General features: G+C 38.0%; 1 protein-coding gene and 1 long non-coding RNA gene across 3 annotated transcripts in view; one reads left to right on the top strand and one right to left on the bottom strand.

Moving 5' to 3' along the window:
* LOC115215851 (tuberin-like) overlaps positions 1–27543 on the top strand; it is a 120538-nt gene that overhangs the window by 11579 nt on the left and 81416 nt on the right. For both annotated transcript variants that reach the window (XM_029785189.2, XM_029785190.2), the window contains exon 2: positions 21040–21126. In XM_029785189.2, coding sequence (XP_029641049.1) covers positions 21040–21126 — 87 coding nt within the window. The remainder of the gene's footprint in view (positions 1–21039; positions 21127–27543) is intronic.
* On the bottom strand, positions 15569–17215 carry LOC118764923. The gene is made up of 3 exons (XR_005000761.1): positions 17192–17215; positions 16220–16234; positions 15569–15740 (listed from the first exon to the last, which is right to left on the bottom strand). It is a non-coding gene; the product is annotated as an uncharacterized LOC118764923 (long non-coding RNA).

Here is a 27543-nt window from a genome sequence, read left to right as displayed (position 1 = left end):
AGGCTGGATCTGGCTGGTTTGAACATAAAACAGGTAGAATAATTGGGCCAGTTTGTATGCTAAAAGGTTAATTATTCTATCATACATCCTCACTGCCTCGATTATCATTATCATCATTGTTTTATGTCCATTTTCCCATGCTTGCATAGGTCAGGCAGAATTTTATTGAGGTGGATTTTTCTGCAGCTGGATGCTCTTCCTGTTACCAACCCTCACTTATTTCCGAGTAAGGTAATATTGCCCCATAACCAGATATGTTTTTATGGAATAGTGGGAGCGAAGGACACCACTTGCATGATGGACATTCATTTACAGTTATCACACTATGTCAAAGCAAGGACATAATGACACACACACACACACATATACGGCAATCTTTTTTCAGTTTCCATCCTATCAAATCCACTCATGAAGCTTTGGTTGGCCTGGGGCTATAGCAGAAGACACTTGCCCAAAATACCACACTGTCGGATTGAACCCAGGATTCTGTGGTTAGGAAGCAAACTTCTTATCACAGCAATGCCTGTTCCTAAATTACTTTAACTATTTTTCTGCTAACTATATACCTCCTTCACCTGTTGTATTACTGTTACCCATCCAGCATGGCTGTGTGGCTAAAAAGTTTGCTTTCTAATCACATGGTTTCAGGTTCAGTCCCATTACATGGTACCTTGGGCAAGTGTCTTCTAGTATAACCTGAAGCCAACCAAAGATTTGAGAGTGGATTTAACAGAGAGAAACTGAAAGAAGCCCATATGCCTTGCTTGAGAAGACCCATCAACCCAAGTGATATTGTAGTTGTGGCCGATGCCAATGTTGCATAGCTGGCACCCTTCGAACATTGGGCCTCATGGAGGCAGTGACAAGTGACCGAGACCTTTGGCAATATGCCAATGTTGGTGTTACATAACTGGCACCCATGCCAGTGGCACATAAAAAGCACCCTTTACACTCTTGGAGTGGTTGCATTAGGAAGGGCATCCAGCCATAGAAACCTTGCCAGCTCAGATTGGAACCTGGTGCAGCTCCCCAGCTTTTTGACTTGGAAGACCCAAGGGAAATATTATCTTACTTGGAAACAGGTGAGACTTGGTGAAAGAAATGATATCTGGCCATTGAAAATCTTCCTCGATAAATTTCATGTGATCCATGCAAACATACAAAAAGGCAAGGAGACAGTAATACACACAAACACACATACGTATACATGATGTGCTTCTAGCAGTTTCCATCCACCGAATCCACTCACAAGGCTTTTGTTGGCATGGGGCTATAGCAGAAGACACTTGTCCAAGGAAATTAAAATGATGGTGATGATATATTATTTTTATTTGTTCTAGGTTCTATTTTAGTCACAGCCATTCTATGATATGGCAGGTTTGGATTCTACAAGGTGGCGAGCTGGCAGTCATTAGCACGCCGGGCAAAATGCTTAGCGGTATTTTGTCTGCTGCTATGTTCTGAGTTCAAATTCTGCCGAGGTCAACTTTGCCTTTCATTCTTTCGGGGTCAATTAAATAAGTACCAGTTACGCACTGGGGTCGATATAATCGACTTAATCCGTTTGTCTGTCCTTGTTTGTCCTCTCTGTGTTTAGCCTCTTGTGAGTAGTAAAGAAATAGGTTTGAATACTACACTTGGTGTGGCCATAATTAGTACCACACTTGGTACAGCTAGTCTAGGAGCCATGCTTGGTATGGCAGTTCTATGTGCCACACTTTGTATGATATTCTATGTGCTACATGTAGTGTTGCAATTCTAGGTGCTCCACTTGGCATGGCTATTCTTGGTCTCATGTCTATGCTTGATGTCACACTTAACTTGACGAATAATTTTTTTTGTTACCATAAATTGTTTTATATCCAAATTATTAGCTATTTTCCATTATATAGCCTTTAACTTAATTTTTAAAAAATAATAAATTCCCAGGTAGGCACAGGTGTACCTGTGGGGTAAGACATTTACTTTCCAACCACAAGGTTCTAAGTTCAGTTCCACTGCAAGTGTCTTCTACTGTTAACCCTGTTTGACCAAGCTTAAAAAAAATACTGGGGTCAATTTGTTTGACTTAAACCCTTCAATGCTGTGCATCATCCTGGTTGCGGTCCAATGTCTGAAACAAGTAAAAGATAGAAGCTAAATTCCATATAAGCATGAAAATAAACTACAAAATAAAAAATTTCTGTCAATAACCAACATCTTATACTTGAACACCTTTGGACTGTAGAACATTTTTTTGAATTCATAACTTTCTGTAACCTTTCAACAGATGCTGCTATATGAACCAAGTTTTCAGCATGAAAAAGTTTACAATTGTAAACAGCATTGAACTCCTGTATTACAGTCTTAAAATCTATAATGAATTGAAGGAGGTTGAGACCAGTGCACTTTACAAACATCACACTATGTTGGGACTCTTGTTATAATAAATAAACATGACTGGGGAGGTCTCTTTTACTGGAAAAGTGTGTAGTAAACAGTTAAGCCAAAGAAAAACTTCATCAAAATAAAAGTCCTTCACCTGATAAGCAAAGCTTTATTCACTAATATTCTACAACCACCAACCTACTCTTTCGATGTGTGCCTTCTCACTCAGTTCCATTTTTTTTTCTCTTGAACTTGCCAACATTTTACCACCTACAAAATGTCTATTACTAATCTTCCTATAACTTTTATTTTCTCTCTCTCTCTTCTTTCTCTACATCCTATATCAAGTATTTTTTCACAGTCTTCTGTAACTGCCTTAAACCAGTTAATGATTCAATTTAACCATTATTAACTTTACGCTCACCCAGTTATCTCTATGTCCTTGTATATGGGAGAGGAGGATGTTTCAAAGGTTACGGACACTGTCCCTCCTTAGCTTAACTAGTAGAAAATAAAGCAGCTCATGTAAAACTAAACACAAGCACAACATATCTGCATAAATTTTTCTCTTCTGAAAGCTTAGTAAATGACCTTCAAAGGGCAAGATATATCTAACAAAATGCTTCAGACTGTAAGCTTTATCATAATAATGGCTATCTAGTTTAGGACCAAGTTACAACATATGTACATTTTAACTTGTTTTTTTTTTTCATAATATATACTGCATTTGTTGGTGTATAAGATGCACTCTCACAGAAGACACTCCCCTATTTTACAAATATATTCTGTGGAAAAAAAAACAAATTTGCTGTGTTTTCTCAAACACAAGAATACCATACGAGTGAGATCGTTGCCAAAGCAACAAGCTGGCCTTCGTGCCAATGGCACGTTAAGCACACCATTCGAGCGTGATCGTTACCGCGTTGCCTTACTAGCACTTGTGCTGGTGGCATGTGAAACATTTGAGCGAGGTCATCGCCAGTGCCGCTGGACTGGCTCCTGTGCAGGTGGCACGTAAAAAGCACCATTTGGGCGTGGCCATTGCCAGTACCACCATACTGGCCCTCGTGCTGGTGGCTCGTAAAGGCACCTGCTACACTCTCAGAGTTGTTGGCGTTAGGAAGGGCATCCAGCTGTAGAAACTCTGCCAGATCAGATTGGAGTCTGGTTCGCCAGCCCTCAGTCAAATCGTCCAACCCATGCTAGCATGGAAAGTAGACGTTAAATGACGATGATGATGATATTGAAAAAATTTTTAAAGTAGTTTTGTATGGAAAATGTATAATTCTGTGCATGTAAACATAACATTGCGACAGTACACTGGAATAAAGTATGAAACTATACGTTTATCATAAATAAAGTACGTTATAGGAATATTGTATTTCAGCTGCATCTTCCTTCAGATCAACTTTATAATTGTTTATATTTTGGTCAAGAGAATTGCTATCCAGGATGTAAAACTCTTCTTTTTGAGCTAGTATGTTTTCTGTTAGCAAGATTGACCATCAAATCGGTGCACCACTGCTATGGTTTTATTGTCAGCCATATGTTAGGAAGGAACCAAGCTAAAACAGACTGGAGCCTGGTGCACCTCTCTGGCTCACCAGCTCTCGTCAAACTGTCTAACCCATGCTAGCATGGAAAATGGACATTAAATGATGGTGATACTTTGCAAATAACTGATAGGCAGATCAAAGTTTATCATGTTTTTCATCTTTCTGGGAGAATTTTTCATATAGATGATTACAAAATGTTACTTAAATGTAAGACACTTATCAAATAACATAAGACATATCAGGTGTGAGTTATTTATGCTGAGGAAGGAAGTATAATGAAATGGTGTGACCTTCCAGCATAACTACCAAACCACTGTAGACAAATTGTAGATAATTTGGCCTGCTTTCAACATTTTTATTATTAGTAACAAGTATTGTGCCTAGTGGACTTATGCTTAGCTGGCTCCCTAGTCCATGGTGTTCCATCTCCCATCTATTGTACAGTTGCAGTAGACAGAGGGCAATTTTTGCATACATCTAGAAATATAAAAAAGCATGTCTTATTAGCTGGTAAGTTTAGTTTATATAAAATGGTTTGTGTATGTATATTTGTACTTGAACACTAGTAGTGCAAACTATGAGACAAAAGCCAACAAGTGATTTTATTTCTTGCTATCCTATAAAGTATCAATGTTATGTTGTATTATAAGACATACAGCCCTTCACAGCTGAATGCATTTGTATTGGTGCTGTTTCTGCTTCCCCATCTCTAGGGAAGTGCTGTGTGTCCCCATGGAGGAGGAAACCTAAGGATTGGTATTCAACTGTCTCAAGTTCTTATCTATGTCTGCTCTTTGATTGTTGTTGTTGAGCTTCAAATTAGTTCTGGTTGAAATCCCTTGTTACACTTTACAGTGTATCTTGTGTTAAGATGTCAGAGTGTAACATGGAGATTTGGCTGCTATTTCTAGCAGATCGACTGACCACATAAAGGCCTCCTCCACTGAAGTATATGCGTTTCTGTTTAATTTGGTGGTGTGACGATAATGGATGAAACCAAGGAATGTGCTGAGGTTCCCATGGAACTAGAGTGTTCAGTAAATTTAAACTAGCTTGATGCAGGTGTAGGGGGGAAAGATTTTAACAAAGGGTTAGTGTGTATACTATGAATAGCAAAAGTTATTTTTATATTGCCATGTTTATATGGGTGGGATGGTTTATTTGTTGAAACAATAGTTTTGGCCTTTACTGTTGGTTGCCCTTTCTACTGCTGTATGTTCATTTGTGAAATAGGAATGGGCTTAGATGAAGCTGTGTTGTAATGGCATTCACTTTGTAACCATATAGTAACGGGTTCATCCCACTGCAAGTCATGTTGGGTAAATGACTTCTATAGCCTCAGACCAACCAATGTTTTGTGAAGGAAAATGTATAGAATCCTTTTTTTATATAACCTTTCTGTTCCTCTATCCCTATTCTTTGTCTTATATTCACCCAGTAATTTGAGGGTACATCCTCACCTGTTCCTGTTACTTTATCATACTTTCACACGTTTCAATACTATACTCCACTCAGTTGAAGGGTTTTGACTTATGATTACTTGGTGACCTCACTAGTGCTGCCGCCGCAAAAAAGGCACCAAGTACACTCCGTTAAGTGGTTGGTATTTAAGAAGGCTATTCATCTATTAAGCAATTGCCCCAGCTCCCCTTCAGGGTTAACGAAAGCGATGTAGTGAACAACAAAAAAACCTGGCTGATGACAGTCAAGGCTGATCTGGAACCCAACCTAGGCCCCCATATCTATGGTGTTCGCCGCTGGAATAAGGAATGGTTGGAGATCACGCGGTCGTTAGCCTCAAATCGCCAGGCCTGGTTGACGTTTGTGAGAGATGCAGCATTGAGGATGAATGAAGCCAGCTCAACCCACCCCAGGTGAATGCTGTCTCAAGACAAGACTATCCAGCTGTAAAACCATGCCAAAGCAGATATATATTGGAGATCGGTGTAGTCCTCTGGCTTGTCAGTTCTTGCTGAATCATCTGACCCATGCCAGCATGGAAAACAGACATTAAACGATGATGATGGGTATATTCTTTTATTCTTTTACTTGTGTCAATCATTTGACTGTGGCCATGCTGGAGCACCACCTCACAGGGTTTTTAGTCTAAGAAATTGACCCCAAGACTTACTCTTTGTAAGCCTAGTACTTATTCTATCGGTCTCTTTCGCTGAACTGCTAACTTACAGGAATGTAAACACATCACTATCAGATGTCAAGCGATGGTGCGGGGGACAAACACAGACACAGACACATAAATACACACACACACACACACACACACACAACATGGGCTTTTATCAGTTTCTGTCTACCAAACCCACTCACAAGGCTTTGGTTGGTCCAAGGCTATAGTAGAAGACACTTGCCTAAGGTGCCATGCTGTGAGACTGAACCCAGAACCATGTGGTTGGGAAGCAAAGTTCTTACCACACAGCCATGCAGATTTGTATCTGGGTGTGCGTGTGTGTCTGAATGTCATGTTCACTTCTGTAAACTATCTGTTCTGTAGCTTGTTAGTTTTAATGTGTGAAGACAAGGCAAATGAAAACAAAAGAGAAACCCCTCGCATGAAAAGCAGGTAAAGGTTGGTGACAGGAAGAACATCCAGCCATAGTATATTGTCTTAATAAAGTTTTAACTTCTCCATTCCAGCATAGAAAATAAATAATTGTAAAAACGATGAGGAATAGATCCATTTCTGCTAGGTTAGGCAAATGTAAACGATCAGTAAGGTACTTGTAATAAGATTTGAACTTCTAACCATGTGGTCAGGTGTACAGCTCTTGTTTTCAGTGCAGAACTTTACTCAGTCATAATACAGCAAGATCTGAACTTATAACTGTGATCTAATACCTTAACATCAAGACCATTATTTCTTGTTCAGAAAAAAAGATCAAGGAATTCAGTTTGGTAGCATTTAAAGGAAGCAATATTGGAGAGTAGTAAAATCTGTTGTAATAATGTTAGATGAGCATAATATAAGTCACACAGAATATTGGTGAGTTAAGAATTAGCGACAGCTTTTATTAAAGGCAAATGTTCTTATATTTAGATGAAAAGAAAAAGTAAAAATGTAAGACAAATTCAGATTTTTTAACTTAAGGCCTAAAGTATCTTGGGAGAGAAAAAATTTAAGCTTTTTGAAAATGTAGGTGCTTATCAAACAGGGACTATGAGACATTCCTTTTTACCATGAATGTTCTTTTGACAGAGTTAAATTTCAGAAGTTCAGAACTGTTTGAAGCTTGGTAGTTATTTGTTTCTAGATGGTCAGGACCATCTAGTGACTAAAAAAAAAAAAATACACAATGATATCAGTGTAGAGAGAGTGGAAAAGCTCATTGCTGTAGATAGGAAGAGATAAGGGTCTTTGAAATATGATAGATGTTAACAGGGATCTCTTTCCACATATGCCACTCAGAGTTTGCCTGGTTATATGATCGTCATTCATAACACTAAGTGCTATTTATATTAGATACGAAAATGTCAGTGCATTCACTGCACTTATTTAGTGCAAGGAAATGCATTTATATAAGCTATTTGAAATGTGTATCAGTGATCATTGATATGAGATTGATGGTATATTTGAAGAGAGAATTATAATTATCTCTAATCTTATTACCATGAAAATTGCTGAGAACATTTTTGGATGTTATTAAACTTATCATTTCTGGATTAAGTACATATATACATATATATATATATATATAATATATATATATATATATATATATATATATATATAATATATATATATATAATGTGTATATCTTTATTTGTATGTGAAGCATTTTTAGTGTTTTACTCCTTGTTTGTTTTTTAGTTGCCATGTATATATATTCCATGTGCTCTGGAAGGTTTAGATTCTCTTACATGGGTTTCATCATTTCTGTTTTCTCCATCATACTCTCCCCCCCCTCTTATCCTAGTTAATCCTCTGTAATCATCCTCTCTTCTATTCACTCTGTTGGTCACATTGCTCTCAATGAACAGAGATAATGCTAAACAGTGAAGGCCTTTTTGTTTTGCAGGGTGCAAGTCACCCTCCCTAGTATTGGTGTCATGGTAAAATGCATCAATTACACTCTATAAAGTGGCTGGCAAATGGAGATAGATATGAGCAGGAGAACCCTTTAGTCTTGCCTTATCAAGGACATAACAATCTTTCTAGTGTACAATAAAATGACAGCATGTACAATAAAATACTGGTACCATGATAAAACCCAGTACACTCTGAGGTGGTTGATGTTAGGAAGGTCAACCAGCCATAGAAACTGTGCTAAAAATAAATGTACTAACAAGATACGGTCCCTGACCCATCTAGGAGGGCAGTCATTCCAAAGAACTCCTAACTTGAACTGTGACATGTCCAACCCATGGCAATATAGAAAGCAGATGTAAAATGATTATGATGAATAGAATTAGACTTTGGAATTGTGTTATACAAAAATGAATAGATAAATAAAAATATAGTATATAAATAAATTGGGAAAGATGAAGAAAATAATTTAAACAGATTTTTATCAGTTAAAATAATAACACTCTTCTAAAATTATTTTGGCCTATAATTAGCATTATCATTGTTTAAGCTTTCATTTCTCCATGTTGAGAGCAGTTGAACAAATCTTCACAACAGTATCTTTTCTTGTGGTTCTGAATACTGTGCCATCTCATCTTTTCTGTGTAGCCCAAGCTTCTCAGCTGTGACTTTATTATTTCTTTTCATAACTGTCTTTATCAGCTGTTTTCCATTGTAAACTTTCAGAAATATTGTATTCACATAGCAGTACCAGTTCAATCATCTTTCATTCATACATCAGCAAAAGATTTTAATGGTTACTTACATTCTCAATTGTTTTCAGCTTTCTCATAAGTTAAACTTGCTCATCAATAACCTATATATGACACATTCCTCCCCACTAAATCACATCTCTATTGGTCGCCCATATTTCATTGTCATTAACAGCATCACACTTCTTACATATATTTCAGTATTTTCTCTTATATCTTTTAGTCAGGAGGGAAGGTAGTGCTGAAGACCCTTCACAGCACTTCCAAGATTGGAGGAAGGAAGGTATCCACAAGCTAGAGGCCTGGCCCAACTGCTTGCAACAGAGTGAACTCTGCTAAAGGCACTCACAGTGTCAGGTGGTGGTGTTAAACCAAGCAACAGGTTAAGTCTACTACATAAGCAGGCTATAGCAGGATTTGAACTCAGAATGCAAAGAATAGAAACAAATACCTCCAGTCCTCTAGTTCAACATTTTTACAGTTTTGTTAATACCTGAAGAGATGAAAGCAAAGTTGACCTCGGCTGGATTTGAACCCAGAGCACTGAGAGTCAGGATAAATATTGTGAGAAAGTTAATCTGACACTTTAACAACTCTACTAATTTGTCTACCTTTTGTATGAAGAAAGAAACTTTTTCTTAACAATGAAGTTCTCAATCAATTAATAATTTACTGAAAGAGAGGCATAGATATGTATATTAAGAATTATACATTTTGTTTTATTCTTATTTTCTCTAATTCCATTGAATACATCTTACTTCTATTCTCCTTTATAATATTTTAAAAATTTCTAAGATGGCAAGCTGGTAGAATCGTTATCACGTCGGGCAAAATGCTTAGTGGCACTTTGTCTGTTTTTATTTTCTAAGTTCAAATTCCACCTTTCATTCTTTTGAAGTCGGTAAAATAAGTACCAGTTGAGCAATGGGGTTAATGTAATTGACTTTCCACAATTGCTGGCCTTGTACCAAAATCTGAAACCAATATTTTATAAATTTCTCAGGTGTTCATGTTTAACTAAAATTGGAATTTAAATTAATTAGGCTTCAATTTATTTTTGAATCAAACAAATCTCATCTGAAATCTATAATTACTGACTGTGAAATGGAACAATGTGAGTAATGTAAATCTTGTATGCATTATGCACAGGGGGTAAAAAAAAAAGGAAAAATACTGGAATGTCTTTGTCCATTGTTCTGCTCAACCAGGGTTGACCTGGTGCTAAACAACAACAACAACAACAAATCTACTAAAACTGAAAGATCACTGGACATATGAGAGACAATTTGTTGCTGTCTTGCTTTAATCCACACAGTCCCTGTCACTGCATGTACATTCACGCTCAAACACTCAGATTCTATCTGCTGCACTCTGCAGAGTTGTAGAGCCAGAGTACAAAAGTTTTAACTGATTCCAACCCCTCAATTTGTAATTAGACTAATCATATATTTCTTATATTGATTGAAAGTGGTTTTATATTAAGTTTGAAAAAAAATCTTGTTTTCAGTTCAAGATGGGGGAAGAAACAAATGCTGCTTTGGTCTTTATTGATATATTCAATCAGGATAATATTCCCTTTCATTATTGATAACATTATCCCATCTGTTTGGTAGATTGTTTTGAAGCATAGAAGCACTCAAATACCATCTTTAACCTCTTCACAATTAACAAAGTGTTTTCCTGTAAATAATGCTGCAGTGAGCTGAAAAGATGGAACTCAGCTGGAGCAAGGTCAGGAACGTAAGGAGACAAGGCAAAACTTCCCATATTTAGTGCCGTAATCTTTTCCTGAATGATTTGGGCAATATATAATCTTGCATTATGTAAGAGTGACACTCCTTTATGACTGACTTATGATGAATGCATTTTCTGCAAATTTTTGTGCAATGTTTCCATTTGATGACAATACTTCATCATCATCCGTTTTCCATGCTAGCATGGGTTGGACGGTTCAACCAGGGTCTGGGAAGCCAGAAGGCTGCACCAGGCCCAGTCTGATCTGGCAGCGTTTCTACAGCTGGATGCCTTTCCTAACGCCAACCATTCCGTGAATGTAGTGGGTGCTTTTTACGTGCCACTGGCACAGGTGCCAGGGGAGGCTGGCAAACAACCATGATCGGTTGGTGCTTTTACGTGTCACCGACACAGATGCCAATCGGGTGGTGCTGGCATCTCCGATGAAATGTTTTTAACACAGTGACATAGTCCCACCAAACACAAAGCATAAGTTTCTATGGGTGTAGTCATTTTTCATTGGATACTAACCATTGTTGTTTTTGTTGTCCAGACATGTCAAACCAAGTAAAATCACTGTCTACCACACATACAGGCTTGTCCTTTCAAGGGCCAGTGCCACTTAAAAAGCACCCGCACTGGTGCTGTGTTAACACACCCATGCTGGTGGCATGTAAAAAGCATCTGGCACACTCTGTTATGTGGCTGGCATTAGGAAGGGCATCCAGCCATAGAAACCATGCCACAACAGACATTTGGAGTCTGGATAGCCAGCTCCATGCCAAACCATCCAACCCATGCCAGCATGGAGAGCAGATGTTAAATGATGATGATGATTATTGAGAAACTGCTACTTAGGTTGATCCTACCCAGGAAAGGTTTGGTGGTAAGTCTACTCTTCTATGACAAACAGAAAACACCTCTTTGATTAAGTGAGAAGCAGCCAAATGATGATGGAACCACTAAACAAGGTTATATACTTTTTATAGTTCATGACTTTTGTTTGAGCAAAAAGAATTAATAATTTTGTTTCAAAGCAGTAACAGTTTGAACAAAACAAAGGAATTGTATGCATAGAATAAGTACCAGGCTCCATTAATCCCATCCTGGTTCAGAGAGTGTAAGTGTTGATTGTGACAGACACACGCACACACACATATACGCTTTTACTCTTTTCAATCATTTGACTGCGGCCATGCTGGAGCACCGCCTTTAAGTATATTATGTATATTAGATTAGAGTAGATTGGGGGAAGCATTATATGATATTAAATTAGATAAAAACTTGTTGAGGCTGAAACAATGCAGAATGAAATTTGAAGTTTTATCTTATATTTCTTTGATATTTCAGCATTAGGAGAATAAAGATATCCCACATATTTGAACAATGATAACTCCATACATAAAGTTTCAAAGCAGTAACATATTTAAGCAATGGTAACTTTATACACCATTCGAGCATGATCATTACCGTGTCACCTTACTAGCACTTGTGCGAGGTAGTCACCAGTGCCGCTGGACTGGCTCGTGCAGGTGGCACATAAAAAGCACCATTTGGGTGTGGCCATTGCCAGTACCACCATACTGGCCCTCGTGCCATTGGCACATAACAGCACCCGCTACACTCTCTGAGTGGTTGGCGTTAGGAAGGGCATCCAGCTGTAGAAACTCTGCCAGATCAGATTGGAGTCTGGTTCGCCAGACCTCAGTCAAATCGTCCAACCCATGCTAGCATGGAAAGCGGACGTTAAATGATGATGACACACACACACACACATACATACATACCTGTACATGCTGGCACGGGCTGGATGGTTTGACCAGAGCAGGTAAGGCCAGGAGCTGCACCAAGCTACATTGTCTGTTCTGGTATGGTTTCTATGGCTGGATGCCCTTCCTAATGCCAACCACTCCACAGAGTGTACTGGATGCTCTTTATGTGGCACCAGCACCAGTATCAATTCTGTTGTGGCAGATGGGTCTTCTTGAGTACAGCAGTGTGCCAGATATATATGTATATATGCATATATGTTTGCAGTTATACAATAGACTTTTGAATGTCAATTCAGTTGTACCAGTATATATTGGGTCATCCCATAAATAATGTGGGTTTTTTTCAATTGCATGAACTAAAAATCAGAGTGAGATAGGATAAACTACCTGCATTGACTTGCTGTAAAAACAGGTAGTAATTTTACCTTGTCCTTATTCTTGGTGCAAGTTTTGAAGAGTGTGCTTCTATTTTAACAGTTATGTTTTCAAAACTATAATGGAAGTGACAAAGGAGCATATTCGGTACATTTTGCTTTATGATTTCAATAAAGGCAACAATGCAACAAAAAGTGTGAGGAATATTAATGCAGAATATTGGGGTTGGACAATAGGCAAAAGCCAGTGTCAACGATGGTTCCGGAAAATACAGCCTAGAAGATGAGCCTCATCCTGGAAGATTTGTAGAGCTTGATGAGGACGTCCTGCAAACCCTGGTCAAACAAAATCCCATTGTAACTGTTGAGGAACTAGCAGAGAAGCTTCGATTTGGTCATTCAACCATTCATTGACACCTGTGTACCATTGGAAAAGTCAGCAAATTGGGTCAATGGGTTCCTCACAAACTTTCTGAGTCCAATTGCACGCAGAGAATGAATGTGTTCTCTTCTTTGCTGTCACTTCTCACAAATGAATCGAATAGTGACTGGTGACAAGAAATGAGTTCTCTATGAAAATGTCATGTGCTGTGGGTAGGGAAAGGAGACAGACTAACACCCCAGACTAAAGAAGGTCTTCACCCACATAAGGTGTTTAGTGGGATATGAAAGGTTTAGTCCACTTTGAACTTTTAAACCTAAACCAAACAATAACAAAGGAAATCTACTGTGAGCAGCTTAAGTCAGTGCTAGAAGAAAAACAACCATCTTTGGTTTCAAGATGGAAGGTGTTCTTCCATGAGGATAATGCTTGGCCACATACAACGAAGATGACATTTCAAAGGCTGAAGCAGTTTGAATGGGAAACGATGCTCTGCTCACCATATTTGCCAGATATTGTTCCAACTGATTATCGTTTATTCTGCAATCTTCAAAATCATTTGAACAGAAAAAATATGAATTCTGTAGATGAGGTCAGAATAATACTGGAGGAGTATTTTTCATCACAGACAAGTGAATTTTAGAAAAGGGGCCTTGCAAGTCTACCATGAAGAGCATTGTAGAAAATGAAGGAGAGCATATTTTAGATTAAAAAATAACTTTGTCTATCTTAATTTTGAAAAATAAAAGTATAAAAGAAACACATTATGTTTGGGATATTAAACGACGATGATGATGAGTAACATTATAAAGCTTCCCTTGTTTGTGTAAGTTGACAAGATCTCTTCCAGTGGTTTTTTGCACCAGACTTTCTTGCCATTTATTGGTACTGCTTCTCCTTAGTTGACACCACTCTTGCCTCTCTGCAGATGTTAACTAATTCTCTTGAGTCTATTTTGTACAACTCCTTTGTTAAATTCTTTTTTAATTTCTAGTATTTGTGAGTATCAGTCAAATGTTGTATACTTTACTACACCCTTGAAAACTGTCTTTGAATAGTCAGAGTCCAGTAACTGGAACGAATAAAAGAATATTAACTTATAGCATGATATATTCTTTTCTACTCTAGACACAAGACCCAAAATTTTGTGGGAGGGGGCCAGTTGATTAGATCAACCCCTGTACACAACAGGTGCTTAATTTATTGACCCAGAAAGGATGAAAGACAAAGTCGATCTCAGCAGAATTTGAACTCAGAATGTAAAGTCAGATGAATTACCACTAAGCATTTCACCCGGTGTGCTAATGTTTCTGCCAGATGGCTGCCTTAATATGATGTATTGACTGACATGGTGTATTGACTGTTAGCATAGGATGTTGACCGCTAATATGGGATGTCAGCTGCTAGCATGAGATGTTGAATGTTAGCATGGGATATCAACTGTTACTGTGATACATTCATTGACTGCTGATATGCAATATCACTGTTGGCATGGATTTTGCCTGTCAGTATACAATATCATCTAGGTGCTGGCATGGCTGTGTGGTTAGGGAGCTTGCTTCCTAGCTACATGGTTTTGGGTTCAGTCCCACCGCGTGGCACTTTGGGCAAGTGTCTTCTGCTATAGCCCCAGGCTGACTGAAGCTTTGTGATTGAATTTGGTAGGCAGAAGTTACTGCAGTGTGTGTAGGTGTTTGTGCCTCTCCGAAAGAGGGAGAGAGGGTTTAGTATACTGATCATTAACATAGTATTGACTACTGTCATAGTATCTATTATTAGCATGTAATATTTACTGTTAACAAGCAATACTGACTGTTAGCTTGGTATATTAACTGTTAATTCTTTTAAAAATCTCCACAATTCTCTCTTTCTTTGTTATGTATTAGATTTCGTTCTAATCATTTGATGACCTCATTTCATAAAAGGAAAGAAAAATATAGTTGCTGGGATTTTCCAGTTTTTAAAAAATCTTTATTTTTGAAAATGAGTAACCTTGTTGAAAATACCTAAGTTTGATATGTTGAGCACTCTTCAAGATTTTGGTTTCAAATTCAAGTCTCCATAGGTGCAGGCAGAGTTGAATGCCTAAGAGGTTTGCATCATTGCCACTTGACTCTGCATTCAGTTATTCTGTTAATCCACTGCTATTTCTCTGCGTTAATAATATTAACCCTTTTGTTACCAACCCGGCTGAAACCGGCTCTAGCTCTGAGTACAAATGTCTTGTTTTCATAAGTTTTGAATTAAAATCTTCCACCAAACCTTAGTCACAATTTATGTTCCTGACACTAGCTTTATGATAACTAAATTATTTTACTAAATTCTTTGTTATATTTAAAGTAACTGAAAGAAACACAGAGCATCTCAAGATAAATACAGTAATGAATGGGTTAAGCTATAAAACTGTGTGTTACCAACAAGTGTCTTTTATAGCCTTAGACTGGCAAATAGCTTGTGAGTGGAATTTGGTAGACTGAAGGAAATTGTATAGAAGTTATTTGTACCTGTGTTCATGCATATTAATGTTAAGCAATATGTCAAATTGCATCTTTTTATATCAAAAGGCAATTTAGACAATCAATAAAGAGCACCATCCGAGCATGATCATTGCCACAGTAGCCAACTGGCTTCCGTGCCGGTGGCATGTAAAAGGGCACCATTCGAGTGTGATCGTTACCAACATTGCCTTACTGGCACCTGTGCTGGTTGCATTTGGAAAAAGATTCGAGTGAAATCGTTGCCAGTACTGCCTGACTGGCACCTAAAAAGCACCCACTACACTCTCGGAGTGGTTGGCATTAGGAAGGGCATCCAGCTTTAGAAACTCTGCCAGATCAAGATTGAAGCCTGATGCAGCCATCTGGTTTACCAGCCCTCTGTCAAAATCGTCCAACCCATGCTAGCATGGAAAGCGGACATTAAACGATGATGATGAATAAACAGACATTGGTGAAATAGGTTCTAAAGTTTACATGATCACCTACAACCCTTGAAGTGGGTGTCTTGTTTTTAAGCCTTTTGCTACCATATTTCTGTATGCTGCCTTTGTTTCAGTTGATTTTGAAAATAAAGAAGAATTCAGTAAAATAATCTTCCTATATAAGTCAGTGTTTGGAACATAGATTAACCTAAAATTTTAACGGAAGACTTTAATGTGGATAATTTAAAACAGGAAATTTGTTACAGGGTACCATCCTTGTGAAGACCTGTCAAGCCAAGTGAGATCATAGTCGTGGGCACCTGTGCTGGTGGCACCTAAAAAGTACTATTTGAGTGTTGGACCACATGGAGGCAGTGACAGGAGACAGAGACCTTCGGTGATATACCATGCTTGAGAAGACCTGTTGGGCCAAATGCGTTTGTAGTTGGGGCTGATGCTGGTGTCAGTTCAATGGAACCCATGCGGGTGGTGTGTAAAAAGCACCCACTACACTCTTGGAGTGGTTGGTGTTAGGAAGGGCATCCAGCTGTAGAAACCATGCCAAATCAGATTGGAACCTCCTGGTGCAGCTCCCTGGTTTACCAGTTTTGAGTCAAACCCTCCAACCCATGCCAGCATGGAAAGCAGACATTAAATGATGATGATGATGAAAGTATCAGGCAGATTGCTATCAAAAGAGTTGATATTTGTCATTGATCTTGTCTGGTACTGTATCACACCAAATTCTACTTAATTGATAGCAAAGATCATATGTGAGGCTGTTGCCATTGTAAAGTGTCAGCTCTCACAGTCTACTTCTTGCTTTTCTACTGAGGACAGGCTTTCCAGGAGCTGTCTTGTTTGTAAGTTTTGAAAAATAATTTTAATTGATTTTCTTTTTTCTTTTGTCTTTATTAATAGTTTGGAGATGGCCTTTGTAGGCCCACCAAAACCAGTGCTATCAATGCATTTAATGTTCTCTTTGAACATGTAGCTAGCAAAATATGCGTAAAACAATAAACATTCACCATGCATGAAGCTAAAGCATTTGCTTGCCATGCATTGCATTACTGGCACTCGAGCCCCATGCTAGTAGGGTATTAAGGGCACCATCCGAGCATGGTCGTTGCCAGAGCGGCTATCTGGCCTCCTTGCCGGTCGCACGTAAAAGACACCATTTGAGCATGATCGTTACCAGCATTGCCTTACTGGCACCCGCGCCGGTGGCATGTGTAAAAGATTCAAGCGAGGTCGTTGCCAGTGTCACCTGATTGGCTTCGTGCCAGTGGCACGTAAAAAGCACCCACTACACTCTCGGAGTGGTTGGCGTTAGGAAGGGCATCCAGCTGTAAAAACTCTGCCAGATCAAGATTGAAGCCTGGTACAGCCATCTGGTTCGCCAGCCCTCAGTCATACGTTTAACCCATGCTAGCATGGAAAGCGGACGTTAAACAATGATGATGATGATGCATGACGATGGCTATGGTTTCGGTTCTAAATGGGTATAGAATTTATTTGCTTTATTGTCATTGGTTAGTTGCTAGTTGAATATTGTATCTTGTTAGTAACTCCTACTACAACTGAGTGTTATTGTCAAGCCACAAGTCAATTCTGATCAAACAGTCTATGATTGGAGGCATTTCAGTCATGGTGATTACAGAATTTTAAGGGATATGAACTACTACTGTTTGTATTCACAGATAAGCTGCTGTGTATAACCTATGTACTGAACTTTGCTCTTGACTTGGAATATGTGTCACACACTAACATTCTCTCTCTTTCTCTCTCTCCCCCCACCCCCTCCCCTTCCACACATTTATATACACACCATCGTCGTTATCATTTTAATGTCCAATTTTTCATACTTGCATCATTCAGATGGAATTTGTTGAGGCAGATTTTCTATGTCCACATGCTTTTCTTGCCATCAACTCTCACCTGCTCCCTAGCAATGTCATATTTCCCCATGGTCAGACAGGTTTTTCCTGGAAGGTTGGAAACGAACAACACCACTTGTATGATGATGATGCTCATTTACAACCATTACATGATGTCAAGCTAAGTCCATGCACACACACACACACGAACATATATATGTGTATGTATGACAAGCTTCTGTCAGGTTCCTTCTACCAAATCCACTCACAAGACTTTGGTCTGCCAAGGGCTGTCGTAGAAAACACTTGCCCAAGGTGCTATGCAGTGGGACCGAACCTCAAAACCACATTGACAGAAAGCAAGCTTCTTAACTACACAGCTAAATGATTGAGTATGTCGGTGGAGTTGGCTCTTGTCACTATGCAATCTATATGATTACCAGCATTGTAAGCAAATATATGTTGATGGCATCACACACACACACGTGTGTGTAAGCAGACTTAAATTGAGCTGCAAAACAAATGCATTTGTGATGATATACAGTCACATGAATTTACCCACATGTACACTTTGTACATGTGCAAAACACGACCTGTTCTCTGTCAGCTGGTTGTAATCCTAGTGGCCATTAAACTCTGCAAATATTGCCAGTCAAACGGGAGTAGTGATTAAAATGTATCAGTCGGTCTGTTTGTTCCAGTCACGGATCATAGAAACCCATTGCTGTGATATTTATGGTTACAGGGGTTTTGCTAGACTTTAGTGATAATGTGACAATAATTGGAATTATTTCAGGTAAATGTGTTGTGTCATCATCAACATTTAATGTCCGTACTCCATGCTGGCATGGGTCAGATGGCTTGACAAGAACTGGCAAGGCCAGGAACCACACCAGGTTCTATAGTCTGTTTTGGTTTCAACACCCAGCTGCAGAAACCACAGAGTGTACTGGGTGCTTTTTACATATCAAACACAAAACTATGAGCATAGTTGCAGTGTTCAGGAAGAGCAACTTGTAACTTGTGCAGCAATCAAAGGCTGAAGCCAAAATATTATAAACACAAAGAGGATTCAGCTTATACAAAAGTGTGTGTGGAACATTATGAAGACATATGGCCTAGTTGTTAGGGTGATGTACTTGTGGTCACAAGATCCTGGTTTTGATTATTGGATTGGGTGGTGTGTTGTGTTTTTGAGCGAAAACACTTTGTTTCAGTTTGCTTCATTCCCCTCCAATAAAGGCTGGGAAGTTAATTCTGTGATGGACCAACATCCCATCCAAGTAGGTGAGAAGTGTTGCAATCTCAGTCACTTATACAATATGGAAACCAGGTTAATCTCTGGCTTTTTCAGCCCTAGAGCTCACCACAGAACCTATGTATACAATATATTATCCAACGTGTTCTTTCTTTATTTAAGATGTTAAGGTGTTATTCAAGAGCAATTTGGCTGCTGTTTCTAACAAGACTAGTGACTATATAGAGGCTCACTTATTGGTTAATTCAATTTATTGTTAATTCAAGGGTGGTTTATAACAGCCACTCTTAGCTATATGTGCGGTTCTGTCTTATAAATGGAAAGAGATCCTCACGAGATGTCTCGTATCTACTTTCACAAAAAATTTTATCTTTTGTTATGTATTTCAAAAATTGCAGGCGGTTCAGCCAAGGGAAGGGTACAGTGGAAAAAAATACTGTCAATATCAGCCAATGGAATGCCACTCTTTTGATGTATTTAGAGGTGGTGCCAATACCAGTGTACCCATGAGAACCAATATTTCTCAACCTTTTGGCATTCAGATTACTCTGTCAAATGTAATGCTTATTTATTTGTTCACATTGTTTTTCATTAATCATGTATTATCTCGTATCTTGTGATTTCAAAGATGTGATTGTTTATTTTTAGAATGACATTGTAGGGTAGGTGTGAGAGGCTGGATCTGGTTAGTTTAAACATAAAACAAAGTAAAATATTTGGGCTGGATATGGCTGGTTTAAATGCTAAAGGGTTAAACCCATTCTACCTCCAGCTGTGACAGAAAAATCCTACTTGTAGTGGCAAGTGGCTGCTGCTAAACCAATTCCAGCAACAACCATTAATTATAGAAATGTTAGCCAGGTTGCCCTACCAAACCAACAATATTATGGCAGCCAAACTAACACATTCTTTCTATGTGGGAAACCTATATCTCTTATCACCTTGAAGAACATGAGGAACAACATCAGAGTAACAAGAGAACAAGATTTTAGCTTCAAATGAAGAAATAAGCTTAATTACTGAGAATTTTTGCTTACCTGTTTTGCTTGTTTGTATGTCTAAATGTGTGTGTATATTAATGTTTGTTTTTATACTTGGTTATAATAAAAACAGTTTTACATTAATCTGATACTTTACACTATACTTCTGTAGAGTACAAATTTATTATTATACAAGAATGTTGTTGACAGTAACTTCTAAGTTTTGGCCATGTATGTGTGTATGTGTATGGTTCACTGTCCTGTTATAGTTAGATCAACTGAAAATGTACTTCATCCAGTGAAAATTTAATGTACACTGTGTGTACATTATGTACACACACATAATGTACTCTTACTCGAACACGGTGTACATTAAATGTAAAAACAGAACTCGGCTAAACAATGTCTAAGAATTGTATTTACATGGAAACACTCCTTATGCTTACTTTTGTTTATCTGCCTTTTCTCTTTTTTTATTTCTTATACCTGCTTAATGTAAATTGTTCTTATAACTGACTTAAAACTCAGTGTTCTTTGCCTTAGATGAAGGAACTGGGAGATTATGCTTCAGATTTACCTTAGCACTACCTCCTGACTATACCACACTTACTTTGGTATTCTTCCGCACACATTCTGTATATATCTATATATCCATCTTCTATATAATCATCCGTCTGTTTGTTTGTCTATCTATCTACCTATCTCTCTCTCTCTCTCTGTATCTACATATTTATTTGTGTCTGTCTGTTTGTCTATCTATCTATCTATTTATCTGTCAGTCTATCTATTTGTCTGTCTGTCTGTCTATCTATTTATTTATCTATCTGTCTGGCTGTCTATTTATTTATTTATGTCTGTCTATCTATCTATCTATCTACTTGTCTGTCTGTCTACTTGTCTGTCTGTCTCTTTATCCACCTGTGTGCCTATCTATTTCTCTGTGTATCTATATATATTATTTATTTGTGTACCGTGACAGTGTATATTCCCCATTGATAACATAAACTTTTCCGTTGACATTTCAGGACATTGGACCAAAAACCGAGAAGAGCAAACGTATCAATCTCATCAAAAGTCTTAGTGATGTCGTTGTAAGGAAATCACTAGAAGAGGTTTGTGTTTCTTCATTTATGTTATGTATTGTTAAAACAGAGCTCACCTTAGATGGTTGACATACTCCCCTAATAACACCATCTTTGTGTTTAGCTTCAAAAAAATAATAACAATTTGTTTTTTTTATTCTGCAACGCTTAACTACAGTTAACTATTTTGTTACTGTATTGGTCAACCTGTGACTGTAGTATAGCATGCCAGCTATTCACATCTTTGCAGTGAGACTGAACCCCTAGCATGTGGGTCAGAAGAGAACTGCTTAACCACATAGTCATGCCTGCACCTATAATAATAATCCTTTCTACTATAGACACAAGGCCTTAATTTTGGGGAGAGAGGACCAGTTGATCACATCGACCCCAGTGTTTCACTGGTACTTTAATTTATTGACCCCGAAAGGATGAAAGGCAAAATTGACCTTGGCAGAATTAGAATTCAGAACATAACGACGGGCAAAATACTGCAATAATAATAATAAGAAGAAGAAGAAAGCCTTGATGCAATACTAGCATTGGATCTCATGGCTTCTGATCTTAACTGATTGGAAGTGCTATCATGTACATGTTTTGTCTTGGTATAAAGGATGGGCTACAGCGAATATTCTGATTAGTACTGCAGATTTGCCTGTCATTTGCTCGACCAGTTGAGCATGTCCCTTAGTGGCTGATGATATGTGCATTTCTGATTACGAGCAGAAGTAGTGGGGGAGCATTATAGCCATGTGTTGAGAGGAATTCTTTGGGGTTTGTATAATTCACCTCTGGAAACATGGATGTTTCGTTCAACATCTTTAAACAACCCTTATTCAGGGACCTTTTGAGTGGGATGGGCTACTCAGCCTAAAGAAAATTCTAACTGGGCCCCACCTGCAAGGTCATGCACTCTTGATATGAGATCACTATGTTGCACACATATGGTGTGATGCATGTGCCTAGTGTACCCTTATCAGACGGGTAGTCATGATGAGTATACTGGGCTTCATATATTTGTACCCCAGTGTCACTTTGATAGCATGCTCTACTCTCTCACTCAATAACGATAATAATAGTGATCATGATGATGACGATAATAAGTAATTGTTGTAAAACTGATTGTATAATAGCTAAGCGAAAAGGATAATGATCAACCAGGTGAGAAGCTAGTGGTTTCCTATTTTGTCTCCAGCTCTATACTATGTCTATGTTCCAAAACACTTCTGAATGGTATACTTAACATATAACTCAGTTTAACATCACCATTTAATCCTTGGCTATTTTAGCGGCATCCAATCTTACAGGCATTCAGCTTAGGTTTCCAGTTTGGGGATAATTTTCTCCTTTCCTCGCTTCATTTATGGAGGCCCTTGTAGAATCATTAGCAAGTTAAGCAAAATGTTTAGTGCCATTTCTTCCAGCTTTTTATGTTCTGGTTTCAAATTCTGCTGATGTTGATTTTGCTTTCATCCCTTCAGAATTGATAAAATAAGTACCAGTTGAACACTGGGGGGTTGATGTAATTGATTTATTTCCTCCTTTAAAAAGTGTTGGCCTTGTGCCAAAATTTGAAACCATTCTTGGATGCCCTGAAAATGCTCATGCACAGTATGTGTCCTCCTCTAGCTAAGTCAGTTAAGCCAATAATAATAATGATAATAATAAATCCAGTCAGTGTAGCTGGATATATTCTGCAGTGTGGATATATTTTACTGCTTTTAGCAATGTCAATAGTTTAACATTGACAACTGGTTCATTAGCTTGTGGTGTGAAATTCAACTAAATTGAGATGCAAGGCTGAAAGTCTTGCAAGCCAATAGACTTAATTGCACACTGATGACTACCTCTGATCATGATGATGTTGACTATTTGACTCAGTTATTTGACAGCTGATGGTTCAGGATCACTTAAGAAAGAAATTTTAAAATTTGATTTTAAAACTTAAGTTGCTTGCTATCATGTGTGTGTGTGTGTGTGTGTGAGAGAGAGAGAGAGAGAGAGAGAGAGAGAGAGAGAGAGAGAGAGAGAGAGAGAGGAGTATTTGTGTAAATGCATGTTGTGTGTTCAGTAAGCCCCAAAATGAGACAGAGAACAAGGAGAAATGCAGCTGGATAGGCACACAGATTAACAGATGCTGCTGTTAAAAGCAATGAGTAAAAAATGTTTTTTATTGTTGCTTTTAAGTTCATGAATAATACAGAACTGGTCAGGAGAAAGGACATGTTGCCAAACTTAGTTCTGTTAGAAAGGGTGGAGAGACTAAGAAGAAAGTGGGAGAGGAAGAGAAAAATAAGGCATGAAATTGCCTTATGGCACCACTACTTCATGTAAAGTGTCAGGTGTTTAACATGTTGGAAAGAGTCCATCTTTCGGCATCATCATGCAGTGTGTTAATATTGTTGTAACCTGGAAGAGCCCACCTTTCATGTCTTCTTACTGTGTATCTTGATGAAGATAACCTGGTAGAGCTCATAGTTACTACTAACACTGAAGGAAAAATTTGAATTCAACACTGTAGGTCTAAAAAACATTTGTCATTCATGTATCAGTGGAGTGTATCTTACTGTGACACCTATTTGCAGCTTGTTGAACTGAGCTATTTTGACTCACTCATTGCTGTGCCTTTGCCAAGACTTGAGCCTAGGATGTCTTTCTTGGCAGTTCAACTCTATTGATTTAGTTATCTCTGTTCACACAGACTTATACATGGAAAGAGGCCAACTGTAGCAGTTTATGACATTTCCAGCTTTTTATTGCTTCACTAAAATGGCGTTTGAGGTTCCATTCACTTGAATGCCAGAAAGAACACAGAAAAGTTTTTTTTTTTTGGCAGTAAATATTTTATAACTATGTTGAGAAGGAAGCAAAAAATGATAGTAGACAATTGACAAGTGTTTGTTGTAACCTCATAGCTGTCTGTCCGCGTGAGTTACTGAGATATGGTCATTGCTGTTATTTCTGTTTAGCCCAAGGTCAAAGCAGGTTTGTGATCAAAGACATTCTAGCTTTCACCCTCATGTTTCTTTGAGTTTTTTTTTTTTTGTCAGGCACAGTGTTATGTAGGACTACATTATCAAATGTGTCCTTTTTTCTGCGGGTGGGGGCCTGTGGTTTAGTGGTTAGGGTGTTGGACTCTTCATTGTAAGAATGCGGTTTTGATTCCTGGACCAGGCAATGCGTTGTGTTCTTGAGCAAAAAACTTCACGTTTTTCTAGTCCACTGTGATTATTGGACAGTCATATAAAGGCTCTGTGACAAAATGAAATTATGAAGCCAATTGACATCTGAATATTATAAAAAAATGAGAATGTGAGATTTATTTGTATGAAATGGTGAAAGTAAAGGGTTACTTCTTAAGTGATTGGTGGGGGGGTTCCATCAGCTAAAAGTGCTTCAGCAAGATAAGGTATGTTAAAAGGTAAATATTTTTCTTTATCAACCTGTGGTCGACAAGAAGGAAAAAAGGTTGGCCATCATCGTAGATGAATACTTTGTAAAAACATCATTTGCTTGTCTATTCTGACATGAACATATTGAAAGGAAAGTTATATTTTACTTTAAGCAATATTATGCCACGAAAACTTGGTGCTTGGAGCAACTTATTCTTACATTCTTGGCAATATTTCTTAATACTTCTTTAGGTTGTTATTTAACTTTAGTTTAGCCTCATAGTTTGTTTTAGCCACTATGGTCAGCCCTATATTGGAGTAATGCTTTCAGAAGGTAGAAGCTACTTTTTAAACTCTAGAATATAAAAAATACATTACAAATAAAAAGTACCCCCTTAAGAAAATGTTAGGTTTTAATTTTGTATGGTTGTTTAGTCTCTTGATGTCTTTCACCTTCTGAGGTGAGTAGCGGATTGTGCTTAGTTTTCTTCTCTTCAGAAATATTCTGAATGTAATATTTTATGACAACATAACTGGAGAGCAGTTTTTCTTACATCACCTTTCTCTGCTTGTTTTGTTTTGCAGATTTGGTGTATATATGTTCTAAATGAAAGAAACAGTTGAAAGTTGTGTGTGTTATTTCATCTGTGCAATGATCACAAACATCTCACCATTAATTTTACTTTTTTTGTATTTTTGTTTTTGTAAAATTCAAGTTATATATCACATCTGTGCTTCCATTTTATTTACTTATTTATTTCCCATAAAAATAGGCAGAGTGTCTTTCTCACTTATTCACTGGCAAATAAAACCACAACCTTCACTCTCATCTTCAACAGATTTGTTTTCATAAAAATTTGAAAATGGCAATGTATTTATATTAAGATTAGTTTGCATAAATTTCTACGATGTATAGACATCACAAAATATTCTGAGATGTATAATATGTAAATAAGTTTTATTTAGCTCATTAGCATTCAGATTACTCTATCAGATATATTGCTTATTTATTCCTATTGTTTTGAATTAATCATGCGTTATCACATAACTTCAAGATTGCATTGATGGGATAAATTATCTTTAGGGTGATGTAGGGTAGACAAGAGAGATCACATCTGGCTGATTTGAACATAGAACAGATAGAATATTTGGGCTGCATGAAGAAGAGTCCTGCCTGAAATGTTAGAATTTGCCTCTTTTCAAAGTATATAAATTCAAATTTGTGAATTTATGAACTGATTTTTGTCAAATGTCACCACCACTAGTTTATTCAGATGATATCATCATCATCATCATCATCATACGATCACTTTTCCATGCTTGCATTGGTTTGTTAGGCTTTCTCCAATATGGCATTTCATCACTTCTGGCTGTCATTCGACATTTCTTCCTGAGGGTCAGTCTTCTGATCAGCTTTCACCACTTCTTCCTATATCTTTTGCAGTCTTCCACAGGTTCCTTCCACTTGATTCATCACTTCTTTGCCTGTCTTGTATCCACCATATATGCTACACATATCTGCACTATCACAGTTTTCTCTCTTGCACACACTACATTGTATTCCTTGTAGAGCTCATCTTTCTATCGTCCCATTCATGCTCTATCATTCATGTACACTAACATTAACATGCAGCAAGGCATGCTTGCCTCATTTCTTTCTAGCCTTTATAAATCCTCTGCATTCAGCACCCATGTTGCACTACCATCAAATATTGCAATATGCACACAAACATCATATGATCTGCCCCTTGCACGGAGAAAGAACTGGTGCCAGCAAAGGTAATAATTCCCTGGACTTTTCCCAACCTGTTCTTACTTTGTCTACTTTCAGAACACTTACCTCCACTGCTGATTAGGCCACATAGTAACAAAAGTTATCAATTACCTCTAGAGATCCTTCCAAGCATTTGAAAGAATCTGTCACAGGTGGTTTTATTGCTAACGATCCGGTCATATTCTACATGCAAAGTCCTTCTTCCATGTCAGTGTGCCTGTGAATCCACTCTGCTTTTTGTACATCTCGTCATTTAACATCCACTTTCCATGCTAGCATGGGTTGGACGAATGATTGAGGGCTGGCGAACCAAATGGCTGCACCAGGCTTCAATCTTGATCTGGCAGAGTTTCTACAACTGGATGCCCTTCCTAACACCAACCACTCTGAGAGTGTAGTGGGTGCTTTTACGTGCCACCGGCACAGAGGCCAGATAGCCGCTCTGGCAACAATCACGCTTGGATGGTGCTCTTTAAGGCGACGCTGGTAACAATCACGTTCAAATGGTGCCTTTTAAGTGCCACGTCTTCGTTTTTGTATGTCAGGTATGGTCACTTCTAAGATGGCCATAGAGTGTTGTCTTTCCTGTTAATTTGAACTTTTGTCTTTGCTAGCTTCTCAAATCTAGGTTTTGCTTCCCTGTTTGGAATTTCTTCTTTAAAATATTGACAGATTCAGCTGTCAGGACTAGGTCATTAGTATGCATGTGTTCACATAGGACATCCCATCTTAAACTCCACTGCTATGGTTTGAACAACTATAATAAGTGGTACTGAGCTGGGAACTTTGACCTGATAAACACTTCTATCCTAAATTTCTTGCTAAAATCATTGCTAAGTCTGACCATATAGCACATCTATACATGGCTCTTGGGGCTCTCACAAGCCACTCATCTACACCTAGTTCTCTTAGCAGTACCAGACTACAGTACTTGTTGTCCTTTGAAAAACTTTCTCCGGGTTAGCATATGGTAGGTACAGTGGTTTGTTCTCAGTTAACTTCTGCAGTTTTCTCATGAGGGAGTGGCTTGGTTGTAGCCTGTCCTGGCACAAACCCAAACTGTTCATGAAGTGTTTCCCTTTGTTCCAACTTATTTAATAAGCTTAAAGGCAGATAGGTATCAGGGTTGAGAGCAGTCATATGATTATCTTAGAATGAGTAGTATGGTTCTTCATTCTCTAATTTTTTGCAAATTTCAAACTTTCAGGTGTCTGCTTGCATCTTCTTGCACAATGAACAAGGTCATATCATTTGTGCTATTAAGCTTTCTTGAATCCCTGC

This window comes from Octopus sinensis, linkage group LG9 (assembly GCF_006345805.1).
Source record: "Octopus sinensis linkage group LG9, ASM634580v1, whole genome shotgun sequence".
Taxonomy (NCBI): Eukaryota; Metazoa; Mollusca; class Cephalopoda; order Octopoda; family Octopodidae; genus Octopus; species Octopus sinensis.
This window is presented reverse-complemented; position numbering and strand designations above follow the sequence as displayed.